Here is an 18,889-nt window from a genome sequence, read left to right on the forward strand (position 1 = left end):
CAGAGAATGCTTTGGTCCTTAACATTAATTCTTTGCACTAAAACTTCTTTTAAATTGAGCTTAAAGAATTCATGAACAAGTGTGTCTACCCCACTCAGGTTGTAATATTTGTTGAGACTCCTCATTCACCACTTTCACTAACATTGGTAAAATATTGGAGGGCACCATAAAGATTTTTTTTAACTTGGAAGTTTCTGCCACCTTGTGGTTAACTGATATTATCAAAATTTTCAGGGGTTTTTGTTTAAAACAACTGTTCAGTACTTACTGAATTTTAAATAAGGATTACATACACTTCATATTGAACTATCTTGGCTTTATTGATGTTATCAGATGATGGCACATAACATACACTGTTGACCCAAAATAGAATATCCAATTCCTTTCTTTGTAGGCATGGACACACAAAATTTTTTAGTGTGCTGCAGAGGAGGAGAAAAATATCTGGCAGTTCCTAAATACCGTTCTTAAGATTTTTTGCTGGTTTGATAGGCCAGCATAAATTTATAATGTTGACCTATCATTATAATTTTGACCTCTTTCAAAATGTATTAAGGTGCTTTAAAGTCAATGGTTGTCCTACAAAGACATTAGCGTTTGGTCCTGTATCACCATATACAAAATTAAAAGCAGTAAGTAGTAAAAAAAAAAAAAACTTATAATGCAAGCAAGTCCAATTCCCAGTGGAACAATTTAATCTGCAATATTGAAGAGTAAAAGCACAGTAATTAACTTTTCTTTTTGTGTCCTATTTAAGCATCTATTTAGTCTTTTATTGCTTTAAAATAAAACTGCATGTGCCTTATAAATATTCACTAGTTGCTGAACCCATAGAAGTCTTTGTATATCCATAGAACTAAAGCTTTAATAAGAAGACAGATGCAGAAAATTACAACAAAAATCTTGTTACAACAAGTAAAACATACGAATTAGAAAGCCACTGAAGAAATATAATATATATGCAAGAATTCTTGATAGCATATTAAATGAACCTACAGTTGAGCCCAGTTGTGTGTGAGAAATCATTCCATCCACCATGAGCCATGCCATGCTAAGAGCTCCTTCAGTGCTACCTGCCTCATTTCTAATGTAGTAACTGGCAGCGTAATTTCTCTTTATGTAGTATTGTAAGTAGGTACTTGCATAGGGGAGTAACAGTTGCCTCCAGGCAACCAGGTGCAACCCTCACTGCAGCTGCTGTATGAAGAAACATGCTTGCGAAGACTATCTGGCTGTTTGCCTGCCTGGTGAAATAGAGTAAGGGCACTGTTCATCTACGGTCTTCCTATGCAGTCCCACATGGGACTGCGCACGCGCAGGCCTGCTGACTTCGGAGATTTTTACAGCTGAAAACCACTAGGGGGCGCCCTCGCCTCTCAACGCACATGCATGGCCGTCTTCCCGTCAAAAACGGCTCCTAAGAGGCGAGGCGCCTCCGACGTACCCTCAGTTCCTCTTTTGCCACCAACTTGAGATGTTCTTGCTCACTCTGTTTCTTCAGAGAACGTTTCGTAATCTGTAAGAATGTCAGAGAAAGCATTATTTAAACGGTGTACTTCTTGCGATCGGAAAATGACAAAATCCGACGGTCACTCCACTTGCCTGTATTGTTTAGGGGAAACCCACAACACACAGGCTTGTAAGTACTGCCGCACCTTCACTCCGAAGGCCAGAGCAGAATGGGCAGGTAGACTACAAAACTATTTGTGGCGGCGCGCCATGGCGGTTGCTGACCCTCCTCTACCGGGTAAATCCCCCGTACAAGGAACGGCTACCACTCCGACGTCGAGGTCCTCTGAAAAATCGCCTCGTTCCCGTCAGTCACCCACCCACACTAGCTCGCGACTGCTGAGCCCAACAACACCGGTTCGAAGTTCTTCGCAACCAACTGCTCCTACCTTGTCGGATCCGATCTTGGAGTCGAGACCAGCCTCGGAACCACCGCAGGCGATGTCAGGTGATTGGTCTCGGAGAGAGAGCTCCAGGATACCTAGTCTTTTGGAGCTGAGAACTCCCCGGAGTGGATCTAAGTCGGATCATCGCAGTGGCTTTTCATGGAAGGCCTCGGTTCCGACGGGTTCCTTGGAACCACCTGCACCGAATCTGGAAAAGAAGAAGAAGCGTCAGTCCTCTAAATCTGATAAACAAATTCTGGAGAGCGTCATTGTTCCACAACAAACTACGGACCAGCAGGCTCCATCCGGATCCGAGTCGCCGGAGAAGAGACGCCGTGGTTCCACGGACAGAGTCTCCCTTTGGGGAACTCCGAGGTCTGACAGATCTCGTGAGCCGGATGTCATCCTGTTCGAGAAACCCGCAACACCATCGGGGACACCGCGCTCGCCCTCTCGTGACTCCTGGTCTTCGCATTCTTCTCGCACTGCGAGGGGTCGTACGGAGCTAACGGAAGTCGTACAGAGAGGTATAGCCCTTATTCTAGACGGAGGCATTCTGCGGTGAGCCCGCCACACCGTTACTACAGATAGGGTTTCTATGGTTCGGATCATGGAACCAGGAGACAGTTGAGGTCACCTTCCGTACACGCTGGTTCCTCGGTGGGTTCCAGAAGGACCCCTGGACTGTCGGATACCAAGTATGTATCTTATCCTTGATATGAAAGGTCCTACGACTCTCCTCCTTCAGATTCACCCGACGGAGTGATTGGTCCATCGGAGGAGGCTTCCCCGACAGACTATTTCCGCACCTATAACGAACTCCTTCAACGCATGGCGAAGGCGCTTGAAATTGAAGTCGCGTCTACGGAACCACGCTCGACAGATAAAATACTGAAGCACATCTACTCAGGTTCGACTCTGAGGGTGGCCTTCCCTATGATTGAGGGTTTCGTGGACCTCTTGTCAGGCCTGAATTTAAAACCGGCGTTGACTCCTGCCACTAATAAAAAAGTGGAAATCTTGTATAGGGTGAAGGACAACCAATGTCCATTCCTATCCCTGCACCCACCTCCGTCTTCACTTGTAACTGAAGACATGCAAGCGAGACTGAAGCAAGGTTCCTTATCGGTTCCGTCAGATAAGGAGAGTAGGAAAATTGACTCCTTAGGAAGAAAAATTTATACTTCAGCAGCATTTGGCATTAAAATCTCTAATTTTGCCGCGATGATTTCTACCTACCAATTGTTACTCTGGACGAAAGTAGCAACATTTGTACCTCAGCTGCCTGAGGAACACAAAGTTTTTCTTAGAGTTGTACAAGAGGAGGTGGTGCGTCTATCGCGCCACCAAATTAATGTGAGCAGAAACATGGCGGATACTTCAGCCAGAGCTCTCCTCTCAGCCTTAGTCTTGCGCAGATTTGCTTGGTTGAGAACCACTGCCTTACCAGCGGAGACTAGAAACAAGGTCGAAGACCTCCCTTTTGAGGGACAGACCCTTTTCTCAGAAAGAGCAGATGACTACCTATCCAAGAAGTGCAAGGACAGACTTACGGCACGGTCTTACGGTGTTCTGCATCCGCATCAACCACCTCAACCTCAATATAGGTTGTATGCTAGAGGCCGGCAGCACCACTTCCACCCCTATTATGGGTATGGCTATCAACCACGGCCTCGGTATCAGAGCCCACAGTCTACTTTTCGAAGAGGAGGCAGGGCAATAAGAACAAACAGGGAAATAATCAGCATCAACCGAAAGATCCAGTGCATTCTCAGAAACAGTTCTGACAGTTACAGGGTCCTGACCCCCTGTTCGGGGACAGGCTGTCTGCATTCTTCTCTAAGTGGTGCCGTGTTACTTCAGATGTTTGGGTTTTACAGTTAGTAAAAGTTGGTTATAAAGTTGAGTTTTTTCAGTGGCCTGGTCTCCGGCTCCCAATTTTTTCTTCACAGAAACCTCAAAGCGGAGTAGTGTCCGAACTCTCAGCTCTTCTCAAGAAGGGGGCTATTGAGGAGGTGTTGAATACTGCCTCTCCCCTTGGGTTTTATTCGAATCTTTTCATGGTAGAAAAGAAGGATGGGGGTCTGCGCCCTATCTTGGACCTGTGGGAATTAAATAAATCCATAAGGGTCCGGAAATTTAAGATGACCACGTTACAAATGGTCTTAGCTTTACTACCCACTGGTAGTTGGTTTGGGGTTCTTGATCTCAAGGACGCATATTTCCATATATCCATCATTCCGGAACATAGAAGATTTCTTTGGTTTACTTATGGCACCCGTATTTTCCAATACCGTGTCCTCCCTTTTGGGCTGTCCACGGCCCCTAGGGTATTTACCAAATGCATGGCTGTGGTTATTGCCTTTCTTAGAACACAAGGTTGCTGTATTTTTCCTTACCTTGATGACTGGCTGATTGTTGGCCAGTCGGAGGAGGATGTGAGGAGGCCAATGGATCAACCCCCCCCCCTACACCATTCAGTAAACTTGTTCCACTTCAAAGAGTATAACTGTCGAGTAGACAATCGACGGGCATTTTGAAGTACATGCATTACTCCTTCAGAGAAACCCCGTCCTGAAGTATCAGCCATGCCGTCAGTTTGAGTGTATGCACACTGTGATGAAGCACCCCCCCGGAACGACAGTAAATCCGGTTGGTTCGGGAAACGGTGCATCTGGCTGTGGAGTCTCAGAAGTGCATGAAACCATGGCTGCCTCGGCCAGTAAGGGGCAACTAGGATGGCCGACGTTCTGTCCATCTGAATCTTGGAGAGTACTCTGGCTAACAGGGGGAACGGAGGGAAAATGTAATGAAGACGACCGGACCAGTTTAACTGAAACGTGTCCCGAAGAGACTCGAGGCCGACGCCTCCTCTGGAACAATAACGGGGAGTCCTGCAGTTCTCCGATGCGAACAAGTCTTAAGTCTGGGAATCCCCATTCTGAAAAGACAGGACGTAAATATGCGTTGTGAAGGGACCATAGCCAGATGCACCGTTTCCCGAACCAACCAGATTTACTGTCGTTCCGGGGGGTGCTTCATCACAGTGTGCATACACTCAAACTGACGGCGTGGCTGATACTTCAGGACAGGGTTTCTCTGAAGGAGTAATGCATGTACTTCAAAATGCCCGTCGATTGTCTACTCGACAGTCATACTCTTTGAAGTGGAACAAGTTTACTGAATGGTGTAGGGGACAGGGGGGATCGATCCATTGGCCTCCTCCCTCTCTGATGTCTTGGAATTTTTGTGGGGCCTTAAGCAGTCTGGTTTGTCCAACTCATCTGTTAAGGTTTATATGGCTGCTGTATCTGCGTTTCACCCCCTAGTTGATTGTCGAACAGTGTTTTCCCATTACACGTCAAAACTGTTCTTGAAGGGCCTCAACAATTTATTTCCCCCTGTGCGGGTGTTAGTGCCTCAGTGGTCTTTACCCTTAGTGTTGACTAAGCTTATTTCCAAGCCTTTGGAGCCGCTGGCCACTTGTCCTCTGAATTTACTTACCTTTAAAGTGGCGTTTTTAGTTGCTGTCACATCAGCCAGGAGGGTGGGCGTGTTGGCAGCCCTTTCCTGTGAGGCTCCTTATTTGAGTATCCATCCGGAAAAGGTGGTGCTTCAAACAAAAGTGGAATTTTTCCCCATGGTGGTGTCCAAATTCCACCTGTCTCAGGAGATTTCCCTACCTGTATTTTTTAAAGATCACTCTTCAGAGGCAGAGAGGTTCCTTCATTCCCTAGATGTTCGTTGGGCTTTTCTTTTTTACTTGGATAGAGTGAAGCCCTTTAGGAAAGATTTCTACCTTTTCATTTGTTTTGCGGTTCCTAGGAAAGGGATGAGAGCTAATCCTCAGACTTCGGCTCGCTGGGTAGTTCAGGCAATTCTGTTAAGTTATAAATGTGCTAACTTACCTTGTTCCCTGGAGGTACATGCTCATTCCACCAGGTCTCAAGCATCTTCGGCAGCGCTCCTGAGAGGTGTCCCTCTGCAAGACATCTGCAAGGCTGCGACTTGGGCTTCGGCAGACACGTTTGTCAGGCATTATGCCCTGGATGTCCTAGACAGGAAGGAAACAATAGTGGGTACAGCTGTCCTACAATCAGTCTTCCTGCAATGATGCTACAATGCCTACCACCCAGGTATTTATGCTTTGTAATCTCCCATGTGGGACTGCACAGGAAGACCGTAGATGAAAAACAGTGTTTCTTACCTGTAACTGTTGTTCATCTAGGTCTTCTGTGCAGGCACACATACCCTCCCTCCTTCCCCGCTAATTCTCTTGGTACTTACCTTGTAGTGCGGCGGCGAAAGAGGACTGAGGGTACGTCAGGGGTGCCCCGCCTCTTAGGAGCCGTTTTCGGTGGGAAGACGGCTGCGCATGCGCGTTGAGAGGCGAGGGCGCCCCCTAGTGGTTTTGAGCTGTAAAAATCTCCGAAGTCGGCAGGCCTGCGCGTGCGCAGTCCCATGTGTGCCTGCACAGAAGACCTAGATGAACAACAGTTACAGGTAAGAAACACTGTTTTTGCTGCTGTATCTGCACTCTTGCAGGGGCTTGAGCTGAGTTGAAGGGGAACGATGGTGGTCCAGGGATAGAAAATATTTGGTATTATAATAGTAGTATTGTAAATCTCTCTTTTTTAATCTTTTCCCATTTATCTCTCTTTGCCCTGTTGAAACCCAGATGCATTAAATGTGCAAATTATTGGAGCATGACTTTTCATTTAAGCAGATTCATTTCAGATGTGCACCAAACTTCACTGAGAAGCCAGAGTGTGAAACATGTCAAAATGGACTTCTTTTAAGTACTGTTGATTTCAGTGGTAATTTTTAGCATGTGCTTAAACTTTCCCACTGAAATTAAAGGGGCTTAAATTTATCATAGATAAATATGAAATCTGTCTGTATTGCTGCTCTAGAATTCCAATAACTGGGCATTTCAACCCATTTAGTACTAGCTAGCCCAGTATGGGCAGCAGTAGCATCAAAAAGTAAAAATTGTAATGAATTCTGGTCATTGCTCAGCAAATGTTGCTCATGTCCCTCCCTGCAGGGGTTGTTTTGGAATGGACTTTGCCAGCCCATGCTGTGAGAAAGGAACCTATACGTGGCATCCTCTGAATGGGCAAAGGACACTGTTACAACTTAACCCAACAGAAGCAAACTGAAGCAAGAGAATACCTTGTGCTTCTGGTTGGATACTGCTGTTCTGTGGTGTTTCCCCACTGGCTGAACCCAGTGTCTGGCTGCTGTGAATGACACTGGTTCTGTTGGGCTAAGTTGCAACAGTGTTGCTTTCTTCAGTTTGATTTGTGTGGAATGGATGTGATTCTCTGATGTGAAGTTGGTCCCCTTCCTTCACTTTGATTGGGGGGGGTTGCATTCCTGTGCTTCAGTTTTTTTCTGAAAAATGTCACCCCCCATATAGCCCCCAGATATTTCCCCCAAAGGAATATTGGATAATGGGTGGGGAACTTTTGGGGGGGGCATAAAATTACCCATGATGTCCAATCTCCATGAAGCTTGGGGGGTCTTTAGAGAACTGTCAGCAGTAAGTTCCCACCAAATTGGGTGAAATTTGGTTGAAAAATGAGCCTTCCAGCCCACCCGATAGCTCCCAGACTGATTTTCCCATAGAAACAATGGCCGTATTTAACCTAATTTTTTTAAAAAATTCATTACAAATGTAAGGTGCCTGATTTTAAATTTGGAATACCTGGATTTTACCAAATCAGCCAAAATTCAGTATTTTAATCTGAACTCCAAGCCAAACTGTATACCCTAGTAAATAATGCTGTTGTAAAAGTGCTTTATTGTCTTTGGTTTAAAGTTAAGAAGCACATGCCTTTACCAACAGATTTGTTTCTTTTTTTCCAAGGGACCCAAAGATCTATTTGCACTGCTTGTGTAATAAATAGATAATATCTTTTCATAATGAACAATGGCTATTTCAAGATGCTTTTATGATAGTAACATCTGAATCTAAACATGGAGTATTATTTTAATGGCACAAAGGAAAATTATTGGTAGAAGTTTCTTTTAACAGAAGAGACAGAAGGCTAAACAAAGTATACTTTTAATAGATAATTGGCTTTAGGATTATGCTACAAAATCTTTCATTACCTAGAATTTTAACATGAACAAGAAGCAACTCAGTTTCTATGGAAACTTTTTTTCTTAGTTTCTTGAAATTAACTCCTTTGGATTCTTGTTTTTCTGGAAATAGTCACTCATTTTTGCTGTCAGGTATTCAGTTGTAGTTGTATTTTAAAATAACTAAATATTGTTAGCCAAAAGGGAGACCACAACCAAGAGAACAGAAGGAGGTTGAGACGTGGAAGCTGAGCTATGAAGGAACTAAAAAAGATCCTTAACTGTAAGGAAGTGCTAATGAAGATCAAGATAATTAATTCATAGTATGGTATTCCCCATTACTGTGTATGGATGTGAAAGTTGTAGTCCAGTGCTATGGTAAGTTAGGTATACCAAGTTAATTGATATGAGTGTGTGTAAGTATACCCAGCCCTGCATAGGATCATGCTTTTGTTTGCATGTAAAGACTGGATTGTATGATGTGATTTCAGTAAATAGCTACAGCATTGAATAGTTCATAGTACAATTTTTAGCTGAAACATTTTGCTTGCTTGAAATTATTATATAATACTATTTGATATATACTAATGATGATGATTGTGTGAGCAGTTACAGCTTAATGAATATAGATGACCAGGGCCGTTTCTACATGGCTGACTTCACTTCGTAATGTCCCAGTAGATCGTGCAAAAAACGCGGAAGATTGCGTTTTCTCGCGCGAGATTTGTGCAATGTCATGTGACGTCACGCAAATCTCGCGCAAGGAAATGTGATCTTCCACATTTTTTGCGCGATCTACCGGGACATTACGAAGAGAGTTAAGCCGTGTGGAAATGGCCAAGGTATGGACCAAAGGGGAGTATAAACAGTTAGAAAATTTTCTCCCCCTCCAGGATATTATAAACAGTTAAAGACTCAAGCAATCTAATTTCCTGCCCCTCCTCTTTTCATTAACCAACATTTAACTGCCCTGTACGTCCATGAGCTTGCTTGTGGTTCAAGATACTGTTTTGATTGTAAGCGAATTTTCTGCTATCAGTAGATTTCGTGATATGATATGTCTATTAGGGAATGACAAGTTTGGGAGTTGAAATCTCTCACCCCCCTTCCACTGAAACAGAGCAAGACTGTTGAAGTTCTCTTAATTCTAAACATCAGCAGTCTGTAACACAGTTGTTCTACAAATCTGAATGCATAGTTTTGGTGATAGATGAACTTAAAAGTTACACAAAATGAAACCCCCAAAGTGTGTGTGTAATATGTATGTAGTGCTTGCTTCTGAAACAGCTTTGATCTGATGTTGGGTTTCTTAGGTTACCGTTTAATAGGATTGGGAGCGAATTAAACACTTCTTTCTATGTGTGAAAAGAAGCAACTCTAACTTGTCACAGGTACACATATGAAGGAGTTTAGCAGAGGTGGGAAACTTGTAAATTGTAATTTAAGGAAACATCGTTAGTACACCAAAGTCAGTATCCACAGGAATCCCTCTTCAGCTTAAAGTTTTGAATGCACAATTTGATTGTAAAAGTGAGGAAACCCAATACAACCTTTGGTCCAAAAGAGAACTATTCATGTCATGTCATCAGACTCACTTGTCTTAATATCTTTTCCTAGCATAAATGTACATCACTAGGCAGGGTCCTCAAGCTATTGTGTCAGAGGTTACAGGACTGTTAAGTATTGATCCAACACATATTAAATACTTCTTCTTTGTATGAGGGAGGTTCCAGAAGCAATAGTGTTTATTACAAAAAATTTATATTATTGTCTGAAATAAGAGACGTGACTCCTCTCTTTATATCTGAAGGATACATAAACAACAATGAAAGCAGAGGAAGGAATGCATCAAATTGAGAGAGCTGTTAAGAGCTTCTTGTTTGTGTGTGTTTAAGTGAGCACAAGTTCACAACAGTTGTTCTGCAGGCTTCTTCTTACCATTCTTTCTCATCTCCTCCCCCCTTCAAATCTTGCAAACCTATACAGAGCAATAGAAAAACTGAACGGATTCCAGCTTGAAAATTACTCATTAAAAGTTGCATATATTCCGGATGAGATGGCAGCACAGCCACCTCCTCAGCAGCACCCACAGGGGAGACGTGGCTTTGGGCAGAGAGGTCCGCCTAGGCAAGGGTCCCCAGGTGCAGCTACACGGCAAAAACCACAATCTGATGTTCCGCTACGGATGCTGGTTCCCACCCAGTTTGTAGGAGCCATTATTGGAAAAGAAGGCGCCACCATCAGAAACATCACCAAACAAACACAATCAAAGTATGTTGTCCTATCAAGTTTTTCTATTGGTATACAGTGTGTTTGTATGCTTGTTATGACAGTCTCATTAATTCTCATTTTTCTGTATGGCCCCCTTTTGATACTTGGTAGATTTATTGGTGAAGTAGGTTGGTGGTGGCAATATGAGGGTGATGTCACTGGGCTAATTTCAGATTGGTTGTCAGTCTGGACACACACACACACACGCCAAGGTATTATAACACATTTGTTTAAGGAACAAACTTTAATACCAAGTGTCCAACTGGTCTTCAGTGTAGCCTCCAACACAGATCTTAAAAACAGTTACCGCAGTTACACAGTCATCTTCTACAGAGCTCAGGACAACAACTAGAACCAAAACAGACCCAACCCAAACACTTAGATGTGCAAAAGCACCACCCACTGATAGGGAAGGTTATAGAAGTGTTAATATACCTGATATAGTTAATGAGAAAGATAAAGCAGAGAAGTTTACTAACTGAAAATATTGAGGCTTCTGAGTTAATGTGGCTTCATGTGTCTCTGAGTTTAGTTACCTTTTATTTGCCATTTGCTTAGGTGATCTTTTGGGAGACTTAAAGAAAAAGCAGCAAAATGTAGGCACTGCTTAAATTGAACAGTGAAGTTCAGCAAATTACCTGTGAAGTTAACCCTCCTGCTTCATCAATGGGTGTTCTTATCTACTCTTACTATAGAGAAGTATTATTATTTGTTTATCTTGCTATAGAATCTTAAGTTGAATTGCTTCCTTTAGAAGCTGTCATTGCCTTGATCCAGCAAAGTGGAAGACCCATGCAAAGAGGCCTGCGCATAGAACTGGTGTGGACCTAGGCACATCTCCATCCATATTGCAGTACTCTGGCCCCTTTGAAGTTGGTGGAGGCATTATTTGATACAAATGGGCATAATGTGCCCATCACTGGGATCAACAGTTGTTACATTCAGTCTATTAGGAACCATCTGAATACAGAGATAGTGTCTGTATGTGTTACATGTCAAGTTACTTCCAACTTATGGTGACCCTATGAATGAAAGACCTCCAAAATGTCCTATCATTAACAGCCCTGCTCAGATATAGTGTCTACTAGTGCAAAATTTAGATGGGTGTTTGAAGAGTGTTTGTATTGCTACTTCTCTTTTTCTTTCTAGAATTGATATTCATCGTAAAGAAAACGCAGGTGCTGCTGAAAAACCAATTACTATACACTCAACTCCAGAAGGGTGTTCAACAGCTTGTAAAATTATCATGGAGATAATGCAGAAGGAAGCTCAAGATACTAAATTGTGAGTAAATACTATTACCTATTTAGGATGCAAAAAGGCAAATACACACAATAAATGGCTATTATACCACTACCACCCATAAAAGAAAACTACCCCTAGGTCCATCAGATCTTGATTCTTGAGCTTGTTTGTATGTAATACAAAATAGCAGGAGGCAGCAAGTAATGAGTTCTCTCTAAAATATAGTTCAAAATACTTTGGAAAGCTGAGTAACTGCTTATACTTTTAGATTTTTTTCTAACATTTGGAAATAGGGAATAAAGTTCGTGAAAGCTGATATCATATCCAGTCTCTCCTGCTCCGTACTCGACTGTACTCTCTCACAGGAAGTTGCTGCAGCTTCTCTGTCATCTTTCCGGAAGCAGGTTAAGACTCCAAAGTTTTGCATTCAGAAAAATCTGTACTGCTGTTTTTTTTTAATTGACTGGTTTCACTTTTATTGTTTGTTATGGGTTATAATTGTTATAAAAATTATAAAATATTGGAAGTTTGTTGTCCCCTACTTTTGAACTTGACATTGAAAGGTAGTATGTAAATATTTGATAAATAAATCCAAACTGATTTAATAGGTGATTCTCAATCTGCCTAGCAAAGATACTGTGATCAGTAGTGGTAAACAAAGACTGTGAATCTGCTGTTGGCTGATCAGACCAAATGTATAGCGGTTGATAAAACACATCTGGATAATCAGTTCATTAGCTATATGACAAGATGAGGTTACTTGGAGGTACACGTAGGTAATGGATTTAACAGTTTATTAAAAATCACACTGATGCGAAGTAGAAGAAAGGACAGGTGTCCCACTTGAGAACTGTCATATTAAAATGGTTAATGCTCCTGATTGGTAGTATCCCACACCACTCAAGTAAATGTAGGAATACAGAAACGATGTGATGTGTGTTGGATGGGGAGGGGAATCTTCTGCTAGCTTCAGATAAGGAAAGGAGACTGTTGGATCATGCTGTTCTGATGGTTTTTACATTGTTGTGTTTCTGGAGCAATGTGATGCCACCAGGGTACAAGAGGCATATTATTCTTGTAACATAAGAATGAGCCATCTATATGTGAACTAAGCATTTGGTGGGGGGAGGGGGTAGAAGGTATAGAAGAGATCTCTCCCCCCCCCCAATCAAGGCAGTTAATCTTCTGCTTATAGATAAAAATGGGAATATGCTGGTTTTGACCCTATTTGCCCAGTTCATATTGCTCTGTAATCCAGTCTAGCTTTATCCTGATTGCTCACTGCAACTTGGAGAAAATAAGGCTGAAAGAGCTTATGTGTAACTTACTGTACAGGAAAAGGCCTACAAATTAGCGGTTCGTTCCTTTCTAGGTGAGCAGATTGCCCAAACAGTCTTTGGCCCCAGATAGAATAGAAGATAGTTTTCCTTGATAGAATAGAAGATAGTTTTCCTTGATGATAGGAAATACATGAAGTCCAACAGCCACAGGCTACCACTGTTCTTGGCCAGAGATGGGAAATATTTGTAATTATTAATTGCAAAGGAATCTTGCTTCTGGTCAGCAAAATGATAAACTTGCATAGCTGTCTTGCATGCGAGTTAAGGAAAACTACTGATTACGCTTAAAGAAGCTCAGTAGTTTTCTCTTGACTTGAGAAATGTAACAAGAGTTGAGAGCCTCCTGATACATCGGTAACTACACAACTGACCCTGATTCAACTTCTTAATTTGTGGCTGAATTATGCAGTTTTTGAATTAATACAATACTTTGGATTGCTTACAGTACAGAAGAAATTCCCTTGAAGATACTAGCACATAACAATTTTGTTGGCCGGCTCATCGGCAAAGAAGGACGGAATTTGAAGAAAATTGAACAGGACACAGACACTAAAATCACAATATCTCCGTAAGTGTTCTGTGATCATATTGCTGAATGTTACGTGTTTGTAGGAATTTTAGCTTATCACTAAAGAATCGTGAGTTGTTTTTCTAGGTAGGACTGCTATAAATACAAAGAACAAGTTTATTAATCAACAACCAAATCTGCCTCTGGCGAATAGGCTATGATGAGAACCTTTTTTTAGGAAGTCCTGTGATGTAGAAACTAGAAATGACATACTTAACTGGAGCTAGTCAAATGATCAGCAGGGTTTCCTGGAAGATAGTGTTACTTCATTCATATAATTTATTTCCAGTAAGTTAACTATCAAATATACATATGATTCTACATAGAAATGCAATGAACATAATAATGCATCTTACATTTCATGAACCTGTGGGGGAGGGGGGAAATATTTGATGTGATGGGTAGAATGTTGGGCATGGAACATGTTCAGTTTTTTTTTCCCTAGAGGAGAGTTACTTACATATACTTGTTAAAGGTCATTTTCAGAGTTCTTGGCAAAAACTAGTTGATGATAGATTACAGAGACTCAGTTTATCTTTTGAGACCTTAAAACAAATGGAATACTCCTCCGCATGAACTGATTAAATCCATAATGTTACTACTTCGATAAATGGCGCACCAGCTGTAGAACACGAAGGGTAGGCTCTTTGTACTATCTGGGTTTTTCTGTTCCAAAGATCTTAGCGGCTTACTGTAAATTTTTAATTGTTCCCAAATACTTTTTTCTAAGGCCAGATTCAATGTTCTGCCATTAGGGGAGTTAGCAGGCAGGTTTTTAAGGATTCCCTTTTCTGGCGGTTTTTGTGATTGTAAATCAGGGAATCTAGATACTATTTGGCACCTTTTTACTGACTATAAGAAGCATGTACTCACCAGAGATAAAAGGATTTCAGTACACATCCAGAAGTGGGGGTGTATTTCTAAACAAGTAGTAGTTACAAAGCTTTTAGCTGATACTGACCAGAGTGTAACTCTTGCTGTGGTAAAAATTTTATCTATGGTTTTTAATGATTTTTTTCTCCTAATGATATATTTTATACTTTGTATTTAGCATTCTTGATATATTTGGTTAACCATTATTATTGCGCTGTATCATTCTGTATTTTGAATTACTGAACCTGTCTGCTTATGACCTGTTGGTCTGTGAGCATGAAATAAAGGACTGAACATTCCAGGTAACGTCAATAGCTGTATCACAATCAGGATGACATTGCCTCTTTCTGCATATTACTTTTCTGTTGACTACATGTGGAAAAACTCAAGGTCCGTCATCTTGCTGTAGGGTTCTGTTTCCAGCCTCTAGAGCAGATTCAGGCAACCCATGGATACAAGCCTCTCTTCCTCTGGCTGGGAGATCCCTTCCAGGAATTTTAAGTGCAGTGCTAGCAGATTTGGGAGAAAATGCTTCACAACATCAGCTGGCTTGCAATATGAATACTGTATCTGTCTGTGAATAAAAAGGAACAAAGTGCTGAGAGGACTGACAACATCTCTACCAAGGTCCATATCAACAGGCAAGGGGGCACTTGCATTCAAGCCCTACTCAGCTAGAATGATCTAAGACTAAACGTTCTTCTCTTGTTTATGGAACTTTTCGGGGACCTCTCTGCAATTGGAGAGATTGGATTTGGGGGAAATGTTGACTCAGCAGGCTGATACTATTCACCTTTATCAAGGAGGAGGATGATTATTATCAAGAAGAATGCTCTTCAGGACAAGGTTTGGAATTCTCACTTGTGGACTTTGTTTGCCTTTCATATCAGTCCCAGAAGCTGGCGGTGATCTTGATGTCTGCATGACCTCAAGCTCTGTTCTTTCTCCCCACCCCCAGCAAGGCTTCTGGCGCAGTTGACTTGGGGTCCAGTATATTGCCCAGATCAGAGTGGTGCCATTTCCTGAACTTTTGGTACTTGCAAGAAGTTGTCAGCATCTTACTGAGCTCCAGGTAGAAGGTCTTCACTAGTTGGTATAGGGAAACTAGTTGGTCTAGAACATCTTGGCATTTCTTCGTGCAGACAAAGAGCAAGTGGTACACTGTCAAGCAGTGAGAGGCAGCTGTCCTAGCTAGTATTGTTAGGACTCTGTAAAAATTCCTCTATTTTGCCATCCTAAGAATTACTTAGAGGTGTAACTCTTCTCCATCCAGCCACCAAAGGTTTCCCTTGAAGAAGCTTTGACGTGGCTCTCCCAACATTCACAGGATCTCTTTTGGCTCACATCAGCATTGTATACTGAACCTTTTGTCCTCCAAAGTTCTTTTTTAATTGCATCAACTTTGGATCAGAGAATCTCAGATGTTGGAGCCTTGTATCTTAGACTTGGTATATTTGTCTTCCACAAGTACAGAGGGCCATCCTTCATATTGAAATTTTACTATATTTCACGGAGCCCAGAATTTTTTTTCTTCCTTCTCCTATCCTCATTCTCAAGTGAAAAATTAGCTCAACTTTGTTTAACATTCTTGGTTTTTCAGCTGTGCTTCTGACTTTCAGATATACTCTGCTTTCAGTCCTGTCCCATTACCAACCCTTTTCAGGAAGGTCTGTAAAGCCACATAGACCCAGTGGATTAGGGAGTGCATTAAAAGGTGAAAAACTTGCTCCTGCTTAAAAGAGACATACATTCTGTGGGGAAGCCTTCACACCTGCAGTGTTTACCTAAATGACACATGTAGGGCTGCTCTGTGGGGCCTATTCATCACTACAGAATGATATCTTCACTTTTGTACATGCAGTCTTTGGCCTACAACATATTATATAACCTTGAACATTTTGAGTGGGAGGCACTGCTTTCCAACATCTGTCCTTCAAAGGTCATCATCTTCAGAAGGAAAAATGGGAACAAGCACAAGGCATTCCCTTGCTTCTGTTGGCTAAGTTGCAACAGCGCCCCCTGCTTCAGTTTGGTTTGGGTGGAATGGTTGTGATTCTCTGATGTGGTGTTGGCCCTTTTGCTTCACTTTGGTTCTGGGGGGATTCCATTTCTGTGCTTCGGTTTGGCTCTGTTGGGCTAAATTGCAACAGTGTCCTTTGCTTCAGTTTGGTTTGGGTGGAATGGTTGTGATTCTCTGATGTGGTGTTGGCCCTTTTGCTTCACTTTGGTTCTGGGGGGATTCCATTTCTGTGCTTCGGTTTGGCTCTGTTGGGCTAAATTGCAACAGTGTCCTTTGCTTCAGTTTGGTTTGAGGGGAATGGTTGTGATTCTCTGATGTGGTGCTGGTCCCCTTCCTTAATTTTGGTTCTGGGGGGAATTCCATTCCTGTGCTTCAGTTTGTTTCTATTGGGTTTTCTCTGGGATGAACTCAGCTTGCATTTGAAAGTGTGCTTGGCAATAGCAGCCTTTCCTCAGTGTGTTTCGGAAATGGGAGCCAGATTTGACTTTTTCCTCATAGGAAACAATGGAGTGTCTGGGGTCACCTTGTTCAAGGGCTCATAGAATTGGTCTCTAGGGTCCAATCTTCCTGAAACTTGTAGGGTCTTTAGAGGACAGTCAGAAGTAGGTTCTTGGAAAATTTGGTGGAGGTTGCATGAAAAATTCTATCTCCACCCCCCTGGATAGCTCCAAAATATTTTTCCATATAGGGAATAATGGAGAGTGGGTGGGGACACCTTATTTGGGGGGCCTATAAAATTGGCCTCTGGGGTCCAGTCTTCATGAAACTTAGGTGATCTTTAGAGAACAGTCAAGAATAGGTTCCCTCCCAATTTGGTGTAGTTTGGTTGAAAAATGAGCCCTCTAGCCACCGGATATCTCCCAGAGCGATTTTCCCGTAGAAAACAATGACCAAATTTTTCAGAAATACCTGAACCAAATTAAAGAATCAATTTGGAATTTGGAGGATTCTGAATTTTTTCTCAGATTTGATAAAAAAAATCATATTTACCAAAAAAAAATTGCTACAGACATCTAATTACAAGCTAGCAGAGTCCCAGACACATTTTTTAGAAAGATGGAGAGCTGCAGCTCATTTCCCCCCTGCAATGTTATCATTCGGGGCTGAATCATTGCTGAGTTTTGCTTCAAGTACCACTCCAAACCAGTATAGGAAGTAGATGGAGAGTCTATATCCCATGAGGTTGCTGTGTAAAATGTACCCTTCCTTCTTCACCCTATACCAATTGAATCGGAGGTAGTTCTGGGCTGAAGAAAGAAGCCATATTTTGCTGATAGGAGCGCAATTCTTTAAACTATGATAGGCACGAGGAGTTGTCCCCTGGACAGTTCACCTTGGAGTTTCAGGTGCTGCTTGCTAGATCAACTGGCCAGCAAGTGATAAAATGATTGGGAGGGAGAAGACAGAATTTGTCTTTCATTTTCTCCATCTTCTCCCCTCATCTTTTTCTGCCATGACCCAGACTAAATCCAAACATCACATTAAAGCAAAGACTCGTCGAGCTCCATGGGTCTTCCATGTGACTGAAGTACCTAGAATGTTGTCTCTATAATTTTCCCCTTTCCTCCTGGTAACCCAAGATTCTTGAGGTTTCATCTTCCCACAAGTATAAAGGGATTTTGAATACTCTGCAGAGTGCAAATTTGAGGTTGACATGGTAGACTTACTTTTTGTTTGAGCTTGGGCGTATATAGCAATTTATTACTTTCTGCTTTGTAGATTGCAAGACTTGACACTTTATAACCCAGAAAGGACCATTACAGTTAAAGGCAGTATTGAGACATGTGCCAAGGCTGAGGAAGAAATAATGAAGAAAATCAGGGAGTCCTATGAAAATGATATTGCTGCTATGAACGTAAGTATATTTCTTGCGTCTTGTGAAGTACTCCAGTTCAGTCATGTTTCTTTAATGTGTAATTAACACCAAACCTGAGACTGTGAACTTGCAGTGGAAGGCCCAATTCCCACAGAGCCCCTTTTCACTGTCTCAAATTGGCTCATGAGCACTTATCCATGCCCTTTTGATAGCACTGTGCAAGTAAAAAAATTAGTATTTTGGGGCAAAGTATGTCCACCAAATCTATGGGTTCCCCCCACCCCCTTAAGCTCTTAAAAAGAGGCTTTTAAACAGTTTGGGGCAATATTTGGTAATACTTCAGGAGCCTTCTTTTCCTCCTTTCTTTTGATGAACAGCATTTCTGCTTGTAGGACCCAATTAACAGCCGTTTTTGCAGAAAGTGACCTTCATTCTTTGTATCACAAACAGTCATTCTCAGTAACATTAACTGTTACTCACCATGGTCAGCCAACTCATTGTCCTGAAAGCAGGATGAGTCGTTTGAGTCGTCATAGAACCTCGTGTATTTGTTTGCATTGTTAATTTGCACACTTCCTAAACAAATCAATTTCAGCTTTCTTTAAAGCTTTGCTTTCATCTTAGATGGAGTATGTTCAGTGGTTTTAAATGGTAATATAAATAAGGTTCTTAATATTGTCCCTTCAGACAATGCTCAGATTTAGTAATAATTCTGTGTTAATCTTGTGCAGCAAAACTAATAAAGCATATTGGCACTTTAAAGACTAACATTTT

The 18,889-nt window shown here is 41.9% G+C and overlaps 1 protein-coding gene across 2 annotated transcripts in view; it reads left to right on the forward strand.

The window, feature by feature from the left end:
- The window catches only part of IGF2BP3 (insulin like growth factor 2 mRNA binding protein 3), a 104,084-nt gene that overhangs the window by 60,389 nt on the left and 24,806 nt on the right, over positions 1–18,889 (forward strand). For both annotated transcript variants that reach the window (XM_054991815.1, XM_054991816.1), the window contains exons 6-9: positions 9,969–10,253; positions 11,403–11,537; positions 13,284–13,406; positions 18,019–18,154. In XM_054991815.1, coding sequence (XP_054847790.1) covers positions 9,969–10,253; positions 11,403–11,537; positions 13,284–13,406; positions 18,019–18,154 — 679 coding nt within the window. The remainder of the gene's footprint in view (positions 1–9,968; positions 10,254–11,402; positions 11,538–13,283; positions 13,407–18,018; positions 18,155–18,889) is intronic.

This window comes from Eublepharis macularius, chromosome 11, assembly GCF_028583425.1.
Source record: "Eublepharis macularius isolate TG4126 chromosome 11, MPM_Emac_v1.0, whole genome shotgun sequence".
NCBI classification, from domain to species: Eukaryota; Metazoa; Chordata; class Lepidosauria; order Squamata; family Eublepharidae; genus Eublepharis; species Eublepharis macularius.